The sequence below is a fragment of the Pleurodeles waltl genome, chromosome 5 (assembly GCF_031143425.1).
Source record: "Pleurodeles waltl isolate 20211129_DDA chromosome 5, aPleWal1.hap1.20221129, whole genome shotgun sequence".
NCBI lineage: Eukaryota > Metazoa > Chordata > Amphibia > Caudata > Salamandridae > Pleurodeles > Pleurodeles waltl.
The window spans coordinates 86,155,931-86,167,967 of NC_090444.1; the positions used below are offsets into that span (position 1 = coordinate 86,155,931).

General features: G+C 47.0%; 2 protein-coding genes across 3 annotated transcripts in view; one reads left to right on the forward strand and one right to left on the reverse strand.

The window, feature by feature from the left end:
• HADHA (hydroxyacyl-CoA dehydrogenase trifunctional multienzyme complex subunit alpha) overlaps positions 1-9,970 on the reverse strand; it is a 109,114-nt gene extending 99,144 nt beyond the window's left edge. Inside the window, exon 1 of the mRNA XM_069233659.1 lies at positions 9,760-9,970. Coding sequence (XP_069089760.1) covers positions 9,760-9,802 — 43 coding nt within the window. The 5' untranslated portion in view covers positions 9,803-9,970. The remainder of the gene's footprint in view (positions 1-9,759) is intronic.
• Positions 9,971-10,051: 81 nt separating this feature from the next.
• HADHB (hydroxyacyl-CoA dehydrogenase trifunctional multienzyme complex subunit beta) overlaps positions 10,052-12,037 on the forward strand; it is a 103,404-nt gene continuing 101,418 nt past the window's right edge. The window contains exons 1-2 of one of the 2 annotated variants that reach the window (XM_069233660.1): positions 10,052-10,161; positions 11,468-11,545. In XM_069233660.1, coding sequence (XP_069089761.1) covers positions 11,476-11,545 — 70 coding nt within the window. In that variant the 5' untranslated portion in view covers positions 10,052-10,161; positions 11,468-11,475. Of the gene's footprint in view, positions 10,455-11,467; positions 11,546-12,037 lie in introns of both variants that reach the window. The other variant, XM_069233661.1, reaches the window with a different exon arrangement.

The window sequence follows — 12,037 nt, forward strand, 5'->3', positions numbered from 1 at the left end:
ATGGTGTGTATCATATTTGCGATTTGGTAATAGCGATTTCTTAAAAATCACAAATGCTATTACTGAATCACAAATAGCGATTCTGAGCCCATTCGCACCTATGGGCCTGTAGGCCCATATTTGTGAATTTTTTGCATTTCCCAAAATTGCGAATTCCTAACTGGAATTCGCAATTTAGGAAATGCAAAACCCCAGGATGCTGGGGGCCTAAGGCCCCCTCTGCTGCACCCCAAAAACATATTTCTGGACATGTAAGGCGCACACATGCCAACAGGGCATGTGTGTGTTACACGTCAATTTTAAAAATGCATTTTTAATGCATTTTAAAAATTTGCACATGGTTACCACCAAGTTTTACTTGGTGGTAATTGCGATTCCTTAATGCCCAATTTGCATTAAGGAAAAGCTTGATGCATGTGGTTTAGAAATCGCAAATAGGGATTCCTTATTTGCGATTTCTTATTTAGAGAATAGCAATTTGCGATTCTCTAAACGGGCTCGCAATTTTAAGGAATCGCTATTTTAGCGATTCCTTAAAATTGCATAGCGAATGCCTTTCATACATACTGAAAGGCATTTTTTGCATTCGCAAACGGCCGTTCGCACCATTAGCGAATGCAAAAACGCTTGATACATCTGGCCCTTAATTCTTTGGGCACTGATGTCAGTTGCTTTCAAGGCTGTCTGCGCCTGCAGATGCCCCAATAGCTAATTCGTTGCGACTAGTGTGCAGGTTCCTGAACCTGGGAGCTTATTAATGGATAGCATTCAATCACATAACGAGGAGAATCGATGAGGAATCTGCAGCCAGATTCTCTACCAGAAAGAGCGCTGCCGAAGGTAAGTAACTTGTTCTTCTAATAGAGACTTCTAAACGCAAATTCCTCACCTTTTGAATAGATACCAAAGCAGTATATTTTTTGGAGATGGCTCTGGGAATGGACTCAAACCAGAAAATCCTGCAGAAGCAAGCAGGCAAAATGGACCTCTCAGCGTACCTCTCTGTACAGACAACAATGCTTCGTGAACGTATGGAGGGACGACCACGTAGCTGCCTGGCAAAAGTCTAGGACAGGGACAGCGCGTGCTAACACAGTGGTTGCAGCTTTCGCCCTGGTAGAATAACGCCCCTCCCCCCGTCTTTCTGGAGGCTGCTTTTTTTACCACTGCATATCTAGTATTAATACAGAGTGCAACCCAGCTGGAGATGGGTCTCTTCTGCGCTGCCTTGCATTTTTCGCTCCAAAGAACCCCACAAAGAGGTGATCGTACACCCAGTATTCTTTGGTATGAGCGCTCTTTTGGAATCCAAGAGATGGAGCCTCTCTTCCTCATTAGAAGAGTGAGGTGGAGCATAGAAAGCCAGCAGGGTGATGGTTTAACCAATGTGGCAAGGCATCACAATTTTTGGTAGAAATGATGCTTGCGTCCACAGAATCAGTTTGTCTGGGAAGAACTTAGTGTATAGTGGATTCACACAAAGAGCCTGAAGCTCACTATCACCATCACCTCGGCATGGCGTGAAAGAACACCATCTTAACGGTGAGGAGCCATAAGGGACAGATGCGAATCAGCGTGAAAGCAGTACACATTAAATAAGTGAGGACCAGATTATCGTCTAACTGGGGCATTGGAGCCAATAGAGGGGAGGGCGTAACATGTTGTAGCCCTTTCAAAAATCGCATCACAACTAATGACTTTTAAACAATGAGAGATGACCTGACAATAACAAGAAGGCTGAAAAAAAACAAAAAAACATTTAAATGTGGCCAAAGCAAAGCCTTGCCGAGCATTACATGACATAACAGAACGTGAGAAAATTTGGCCCAAGCCACTAATTTCTCCCAACGACAGGCATATACAGTTTTCATAGAGGGACACCTGGCTGCCAAGATGGCATCAACCACCTCCGGAGGAAAGTTGAAGGTGTTCAGCTGTTGCCGCTTAATCTCCAATCATAACGGTGGAGATTGTGAATCCTCAGTGCAGAACGAAGTCCCGTTGCTGCAACAGCAGATCCTCCGGAAGGGCAGCCTGACCTGATTGAAGGACATATGCTCAAACCCAGGAGTTCTGGATACCATACTCTGCATGCCCAATCGAGAGCCACTAGGATGATTTGGGCCCAGTCAGTCCTGATCTCCTTGAGAACACAGGACAGGAGGGCTATGGGTGGAAAGGTATACAGGAGTCCCAAGTTCTACACAAGGCGAAACTTGTCTCAGAGAGAGAGACGCCTTGGAAACTCCAACGGGCAGAAGACCCGACATTGCACGTTCTTGCTGGTGGAAAACAGATTGAGTGAAGGTTCTCTCCCTACGCAGAAGAGGCGTTACACCACCTCTGTGTGTAACTGCCACTCATGATTTGTTAGGTGCAGACAGTGGAGTTTGTCCGCCCTATTGTTCCAAGAGCCTACCATTTGGTTTGCAACCAGGAAAATTTCTAGGTGTTTTTGGGGTGATATACTCTGCACACTGAGGAAAGTTTTGAGGTAAATGTCTCTGAGAGACATGAAGGGAGCTCCAGATTTGCATCTGGAGGTGTAGAAAGGAACTGATGTCAGCACAAAGAGGTGGCACCTACATGGGGTCCACGTCATTTCCAAAGCAGAAAGGCATTAGTCTTGTGCCACATGGCGCCACCTGACGGTGCACCTAGGTGCGGCTAAAAAGTTTCCAGCCTAATGCTTGTGGAATATTAAAAATGTGAGGAATCTGCATCTAGAAGTCTCTATCAGACTAGAGAAGCTGCACGAGGTCCCCTATCAGACTTCCCACACACAGAATCGAGAAAATAAATAAATAAAAGATCAACTTGCACAACCTGCATATTAATTCATCACATGGCAAAGAGATGACCTTCGGTATCCGACTTTGTAAACAGAGAGGACTGTTCACATTCTGAATTACATCAGAGACATATTTGTGCTTTAGGTAACTAGTTTGAAACAACTTAACTTCAAGACTGGGGGCAAATCTTAGCCCCCAATTCTAATTGGAGAGAAGAGTAATAAACTAATTTTCATTAACAAATTGTAATTGCACCTTCAGCAATAGTCAACGTCTAGAGTAGACGTTCCGATCATAATCTACTAACAACTTTCTGATTCGGACCTTCTCCCTCAAGGTCCCACTGGACAGCGGAACGGGGTGCTATCTAGAACAAAGCCTGGCACTTCATGCTGTTAACGGGACGGTCTGTGGAGTGCTGACCCTGCCTTACCGTACTGCACTAGGTAAATCCAACTAACACACAAGGATCTAAAATTAGCACAAAATGTCCCTTCGAATGATTTATCTCATTAAAGATTTGAGCCAGGCCTGTGAGCTCTTTGAAAACATGGTGACTGAGCATTAGAGCCTTGCATGGATATACCAAAATATTTGGGATTTGCAATTAACACCCAAAACAATCTGGGCACAGATGGACTTTAGCCATTTCGTAATAGCCCACTGGGCGACTCCGCACGTGGGAAGGACTCTGCACAAAGCTTTTTAAACTGGTAATTTCTATTGCTTCTAACTGTGGTGACCAGGAGCACCACTGCACATTATGCTGCATCGTCTGCAGGACTCTCAATAAGTAAGGCAGGTGACCAGTTGGGCGTTAAGGGGAATACCCCATGTTAAGATGCAAGAAAGGCGGCTGCATACCATCTTCAGTTCACTGACTTATCACCTGAGCTACAATCATGAACACCAGTTTTCACTGTGGGACGGCTGGAAAGGTTAGTGATGTTCAAGTGGACCGCCTCCACCGAGCTCCCTTCATCCACACACTCATTCCTCTGATCAGAACTATGAATGGATGCCCACCTTGAGAAACCACACGACCACGAATCGGACTCGCTACCTTATCCAAGGGATCTGATCCCACCCATACTGTACCACAGATGTTAAAGTCTATATTGTGAAAGCACATGCCCTCCTTCCTTTAGCCTTTGGCAGACAGTCTTCTATTTACTTAGTAATTAAACCTTGTGTATGGTGGTGACACCCTCCCACGAGCAGCTTCCTATCCTCAGGTGCCCCTCAGATGGTCCCACAAACGTCCTGCGAGCAGGCTGGTTTGTAAACAGGTTTCTCCTTCGTAGCCACCTCAGATGTAAAGAGTAAAGCGTATTACATTCAAAAAAAGAACACAAAAATCAAAGTAAGATTATGTCAGTGTGTTTGACACAAAAACTGTCACAGTACGTTGGCACTGAAAACAAAATTAGCTTGCTCAAACTATATAGCGTGGGGGGGCTGTGATGCACATAAAAAAAAGAGAGAAATACAGTTCCCATATATTCATCTAAAGAGGAATACTTTCAAATTCAATTACGAGTGAAGTTGAAACCTAAAATCACAGTACCCCGGACACCTAATTTGCTCACGTGGTCCTGCACGATGCCAGAAGCCCTGTGACTGCCAAAAGATTGCAAACTTCTTCACAATGCAGGAAATCGGTCCTGTGAACTAAAAAGAGGCGCTGTACCACAAACTTGTAGTACTTAAAATAGCGGCCAGATTAGTCCTGAATCCGTTGACCTTGAAAGGTCGGCGGTGTCCCACTGGAATGCAATCATGCCTCGTGTGTTCCAGACAGATTACTGCAGCAGATGCACTAAACCGGCTAAACCAGATTAGCTCCTCACCTTGAAGCACCTGCATCAAGGCACCGCCTCAGACTGCACAGAAGAGGTCTCATCTAAATAAGGATGGTAAACCATGAAACTTGAAAACAAGGGAATCCGAGTACAGGAGAGCAGCCCCTGTGCAGCATGAAGGATGGGACTGCCCTGAAAGTTAAAAACATGCAAGGAGCTACAGAAGATAAAATGCGGAGCAGCAGGGCGAGACTGGGTGAGGGGGCAGCAGCGAGTGTGCAACATGAAGGAACGGGCTGCCCTAGGTTAAAGGCGGGCTGTAAAGACCTAAAGCGGGTAAAATGCGGTGCAGCATGGTGAGGCTGTGTGAGGGGGCAGCAGCCCCTGTGCAGCATGAAGGAAGGGGCTGCCTGGGCTGAAAGTCCAAAACATATAAGGAGCTACAGAAGATAAAGTGTGGAGCAGCATGATGAGTCTGGGTGAGGGGGCAGCAGAGAGTGTGCAGCATGAAGGAAGGGGCTGCCTGGGCTGAAAGTTAAAAACATGTAAGGAGCAACAGAAGATAAAATGTGGAGCAGCATGGTGAGTCTGGGTGAGGGGACAGCAGAGAGTGTGCAGCATGAAGGAAGGGGCTGCCCGGGCTGACAAATCAACAACATGTAAGGAGCTACAGAAGATAAAGTGTGGAGCAGCATGGCGAGGCTGTGTGAGGGGGCAGCAGCGAGTGTGCAACATGAAGGAAGGGGCTGGGGGCTGCCCTAGGTTAAAGGCGGGCTGTAAAGACCTAAAGCGGGTAAAATGCGGAGCAGCATGGTGAGGCTGTGTGAGGGGGCAGCAGCCCCTGTGCAGCATGAAGGAAGGGGCTGCCTGGGCTGAAAGTTAAAAACATGTAAGGAGCTACAGAAGATAAAATGTGGAGCAGCATGATGAGGCTGTGTGAGGGGGCAGCAGCCCCTGTGCAGCATGAAGGAAGGGGCTGCCTGGGCTGAAAGTCAAAAACATATAAGGAGCTACAGAAGATAAAGTGTGGAGCAGCATGATGAGTCTGGGTGAGGGGGCAGCAGACAGTGTGCAGCATGAAGGAAGGGGCTGCCTGGGCTGAAAGTTAAAAACATGTAAGGAGCTACAGAAGATAAAATGTGGAGCAGCATGATGAGGCTGTGTGAGGTGGTTGCAACACCTATGCAGCGTGCAGGAAGGGCCTGCCTTGGGCTCAAGGTTAAACATAAGTGCAAGGAGCTAGAGAAGGTAAAATGCGGAGCAGCGTGGCGAGGGGGCGGGTCCCGGGCGCGCCCCGGGCTCGGTCACCTCTGGCACACACCCCAGCCGGCGGGCTGCGACCTTTGTCCCATATTCCAGGCGGCGCGTGAGCGGCGGCGGCGGCGACCAGAGGCCGCTGACGCCCTCAGGTGGCACGTCAGGTGCGCAGATCCCCCCAGCGCCGAGGCGGGGGCCTTCTACAGGAGGGGGCTCGTCATAAGCAGGAATACCCGTGCGCTAGGTGCGACTCCACACACTGCGGGCGCTTCCTGGCTGGAGTAAGCATCATTCCCACAGTGGGCGCTTCACCACCCACACTTCTGTTTAACCAGGCAGTTATCAGAAAAGAAAAAAAGCCGTGATTTCCACCTGCACTCGATGGAGAAACTTTATCCGCAAAACTCCATCCACACCCCGGGTGGTGTGCACTTAAAAATAGCGCACAAGGTTTAAGTCATACGTTCACATAAAGTTCAACTAAACAATCTTGCTACAAGGATCTCTGTTGTGACCGGAATGTCCCCTCCATGTTGCAGTAACATGAATCCGTGCCCCGAGGGCAAAGAGGCGGAAGCCTGGCCCTGATAATGCAAGGTCTTGAACCGTTCTGCGACCCGGAAAACGCACCAAGCGTGCACCCATAGTGGACAAAGGACTACTACCCCTGTGCTGGATTTAGCAAGTACAGAGGCGCTAACACTGTACCAAGTCTTGACAATTTTCATCTGTGAGAGGGTGACCTACAGACAGCCCCTGTGTAAAGTTCAGTATGTGAAACTCAGAACCTAGTGCTGACATGGTGTGTATGCTGAGGTTGTGCAGTACATGTACAATAATAAGACTAGGTTTTTTCTCAGTCTGAGAACTGACACCAGTAGGATCCATTATGGATACCCCTGGTTTGGCCTGGCGCGAGATGCAGGATCAGGACAGCTTCCATAGAGGGTGGAAGCGTACTTACGGCATGCATGTTTATGGCTGATGGGTGGAGATCCAGACACTCAGTAGTGTAGCAAGGATGCCATGGTCCCTGTACAGGCAAGGAAATTGGATCTGTTGACTTGGTGATGTGGTAAAATACAATTATTATCGGGTTCAAGGGCCCCCTTTGGGCTCTGGGCCCCCGTGCACTGCACCTCCTACAGCAATGGTGGCTACACCCCATCCAGGCACTCAACAGAAAAGGATAAGTCAAAGCTACCTTTAGAAATCTTATGAAGACTTTATTAGCAAGAGGTTGTTGATTAGTTCTTCTAGTGTGCTGCCTTTTTTGGACATTAGTGGTGAAGGTTGGAACTGCAGATTCTGATGAGCAAGATGCTGATGTTTCTAGGTTAGCCCTAATCTTTTGTCTAGCTCAGATTACTGCTTCAGAAAGGCTGCTGGCCATCTGATGCAGAAACCTCACACTTCATTGTGCCCAAGGTACGGATGCTCCGGCTTGGAGACAGCCCAGTGATATCTGCTACTAGGAGCATCACTTAAGGCAGAGGCTGGGTCCTAAGATCAGTCTGAAATGGACCCTTGATTAAAGAACCAACTCAAACAGATTCTTAAGACTGGGTCAATGGATCAATTTCCTCTGTCTGCGTAGCAAAGTGGGATCCAAGCCACCCCACTTTAGTCCAGTTTGTTCTTTGTTTTATAAAAAATATAAGCATGGATTGGAATTGTGTTTTTCTGGTTGACAGCTGAGCTCCTTCCCCTGCACTACGTCTACGAGAAGCCTATGACTGCCAACACTTGCTTCTCTGAACGTCATTGGTTGAAAGGGCTGTGTATGACCCTGTTTGCCAAGCAATAGTAGGATGAACGCCAGGATCAGTGGCAAAATATCTCAAGCTCAACAATTGGGGCGCAGTTTCATTCACTACCTGTTTGGTGTTTTATAAAGCACTGACAAGGCCACTCAGAGTGTGAAAGTGATGTACAAAGACAGGTACACACAGACTACATTAATAAAAAATGAGAGACTCTTCTGTTTATAGAATTTTGAGGTGCCCAGAAATGTGTACCTCTTACACCACGTACTCTGGCAAGTCTGAGTGACCTGCAGTGTAGTTAATGTATGTAAACACATCTACTGCATAACTTGATGAGCTACTGGTACAAAAGGAAAAAGAGAGGAGGGTGTTCTGTGTCTTTACGAATACAGTAAGAATCTATGTTAATGTCACATGAATCAGTCTTTCTTTCCCAAAAAGCATGTATAAAAAGTGTCATTACTAATGCCAATGCCACATGAATCACTCTTTCTATCCAAAAAAGCATGATTTAAAACTGCCTTTAAGAATACAGCAAGAATCCATGTGAATGCCACATGAACCAGTCTTTCTTGCAAAAAACATGTATTCCAAAATATATATGGTTCAGATTACGAGGCTGAGCCTTTCCATCACCTCTACGAATATCACCGAGTTTACATGCATCTGTTTAAATATGATGGGGATGATCTACTGTTGTGGAGACTGTGCATCAATACGGACAATAGTCAGTAGTTCTTTCTAAATATTGGTCAGGTGTTTGACAATTTCACACTGGTCCTAAAAATCTAGGACTACACAACTACCCATACATATAAATATGTGCTTCAGATTTACCCAGTCATATGAACATGAGGTATTAGTATAACAAGATCTCAATATGTGCATTAATATACAAAACATGCTTAGTGAGTGTAGAACATTTAATCATATTACCCTGACAAAGAATTCTGAGAAACGCTGATGAAGATACGTTAAAAGGGAGGCAGCGTGAAAAGAATATCACAGTCCTATTGCGGCACCAGGAGAGCCGAGTCACTGATGGTGAGGTATTCAAACTTTGACCTTGAAGGTTACTAACCAAGGAGGGGGTAGAGGAACTAGCAGCAGATGCAATCAGGTGACAGGTAAATTGCAGAATTATTGGGGTGGGGCAGAGTGGAAATCTGAACGGGATATGTTCAGTATAAATAAAACAAGGGGAAACCTAGTATTCTTTGAACCTTGTTAACAGAATAGCTAAAATGTGCATCTGGTTCTTATTCATAAGGAAACTAATCTAAACGTGAGAATGATGGACAACATAAAATACAGGAAACCACAGTTCTGGCTAAGACCATCAATTTTTATAAAGGTGCACTTTCGGTATACATCTGTATAAAGTGCAGTTCAAAACTATTTAAGTCGCTGTTTCGACCCCAAATATCAACCTACACAACGATCTTCAGGACTAGGGTCAAAATATATTTCTACATAGCATCCTAAATCCACTCAGACAAATTCAATATTTCCACAGACGTCAATGACTACTCTGAAAGACTGAAGTCACGGATAAAGCAGAGCGCCCCCGGTACTTACGGTCTTCAGTGTGCACCCTGCATTCTTCTGCACGTTGAGTTGTTTGCCCAACACCCCCTGCACCCCACACCAGGCCTCCCACTCTCCATACATCTGGTGATTGACCTGTCATGTTTTCCAGCTCAGCTAGCAAGAGACAAGCACTCACAGGAGCATGGCACACAGAAGCACAAAGCACCACAATGTCAGCTTTCTAATAACTTTGCCCATAGCAACTATTTGCGGTTTAGAGAACATGGGAGTGTTGTACTCGACACCCGTTATTTTAAGTATTTGAAAGTTGACAACCTGACCCTGAATTGCCTCCCCCCCTCGGCGGTGAGAAGTCTAGTAGCCCCGCTCCATTCAGAGCCCCGGCCTCTCCCTAAGGGTCTAGGCAGCCCGGCCTCCCTCTCAGGGTGCAGGCAGCCTGTGCACCCTTCAAACCGGCCTCCCTCCTGTGCACCCCTCATTCAGCCACTGAACCACACCTCCCTGCCACTCCCCTTCATGCCCCTCCGGTTCCGCGCAGCCCCCCGCCGCCTCTCCTGATTGTGCCCCCATCATATCCCCTCTGGCTCTCACCGGCGCAGCCCCGCAGAGCCCCGATGCCTCGAAGAGCGGCCATGCCTGGAGGTGAGTGAGTGCAACAGGCAGAGCCTGCCAGGTCCTGACGCTCCCATTCAACAAGGACCCCGGGCTGTCCTCGGCGCCGCCTGCACCGGGACGAGCTCCGCACTACAACGCCGCCCCCGGGCTCCCATTTCCGCACATCTCCAGTCCGGTGTCCGAAGCCTCACCGGGTCCCAACTGCTCACTCTCCCTTTCTCCCCAGGTACAGGGCGGGCGGTCTGCGCTCGCATCAGGCAGTGACAAGGGCAGCCCGGCGGGGCGGGTCCGGGTCCTGAGCACCTCCGCACGCCGCAGCTGGAGGTCAGGCGGGGAGAGAGGGACAGGCACTGACCGGGCAGGAGTCACCGCGAGCGGGTGAGTGCGGGGCCCCGGGGCCAGAGAGGGGCCCCAGGGCCGGGCCACGCCCCGGTAGCCGGGCCCCTCTGGAGAGACGGCATCTCCCCTCTCTCACCGCAGGGCACTCCACACACTCTGCATCCTCTCCAGGGCTCGCTGCCAACGGCACTAGGTGAAAGGTGACCGCGGGGAGGGGCGGTGCAGACTCCGCTCCCCGCGGCCTGGCGCAGACCTGTCCCCTCGGGCAGAGCCCGGGCAACCCGGAGATCCCTCCGAGGGAGGGTTGTCGCCTTCCCCCAGAAAAATACCGGGTATTTGTTTACGTTTGAAAAGTCTGCGAAGGCCTGTTTGTTTTTCTTCGATAGAACCTTGTATGAAGTGCACTGAACTCCTTGTTAGCCTGGGCTGTCTGTCTTTCTTTACTTTAACTATCATTAATTCGTTAGGGCAGCTCTAGGACACATTTTGAAGTGTTTTCTTCTAACATTCACTGTATGAACTGTACTGTACTAATGAGGGTTAAAATGCCGAATTTAGACGATTTTTTAAAACATACTTGTACCTATAGGAACATAAAAATACCAGCTATGCCTGTTAGGGAGTATTCAGAAGCATGTGAAACTGCACCTGAGATTTTATATTGTTTTTAGGTTGACAGCCTAGTGATAACGAACTCCAGGGAGGCATAGGTGGTTGCATTATTCTCAAGAAGGGTTTTCTCTGCACACTGTCAACCACTGCTTTAAGTGGGCAGGTACATACACTTCTTATATTTGTAAGGGAGAGTACCTACACTGCTCAGCCGGTCTGCAAAACATTTAATGGGAGAGTACCATCACTTCTCACGAGTAGCAGACATGGCGATTTGGGTACCTTCACTTCTATATTTTAATTTAAAGCACTACTCTCAATCCTTTAGTTTATACAATTCCCCACCCCTGTTAAGCATCGTGACTAAGTGAACTAATGCATCCACTCCAGGGATCTGTGCTTAACTCCATTGGCGCATGTTCAAATTTCAGTTGGCTCATTCAGAATTTCACCGTTGTGAGAGCAAACCAATGAGTTTGATAACATCAGTTAGCTGTCAGTAGCACCAAGATACCTTGTCATCATCATGGAATGGAAAACCAAAGATATTTGAAACGTTGATGTTGACAAGTGATGGTCTCATGGAAGTCATGTTGTGTTAGTCTCTCCATTTCCCAAAGTACATGGGTTTAGACGGTTCCTGCTGCCTTTCCAGATTAATCCGAATTTGTAGTTTTTATTTTTTTTAGCAATAGTCAAATAACATTCTTTTTCACATCCACCTTTTTTGTAGGTTTAAAAATGGCTTCTATGTTGACACGTTCTATCCGAAGCCTCCCCATCACAAGTGCATCATGGGCAGCACGCTTCAGTAAGTATCTTTCCATCCTAACAGTGTCATGTTTTTTCAGTCCTGTTGCCTTGTCAGGTGAAATCCTACTTTGCTGAAATGAATTGCTCCTTATAAGCTTCTTTCTTGAAGTTGAAGCTACCTGCTATTCAGTCTTGTTAAGGATTTCATCCTCCAAATTGAAAGGGGTATAAATGAGAGAAAAAATGACCATTAGTGATGTGTTTATGCCTTCGATAACACTTATGCTACAAATAAATTCATCTATGAATGTTTAAGACTTAATTAGAGCTTGTCTCAAGCCAGATTTTAGCTGTCTGTTGTCGAATACCAATACTTCGAGTAGGCTCAGGTTGAACATGTTGCTCATCTGTTAGTTTTCTTGTCAGTCTCATTTGCATCTTACTCAATGGCTTTACAACCTATTCTTGTCTTTGTCCTTTCCCCAGAGTATAGTCTGTTTAGCATTTTTTTTTTTTATCAATGACTTGTAGGTTTTCTGGGAATTACTTT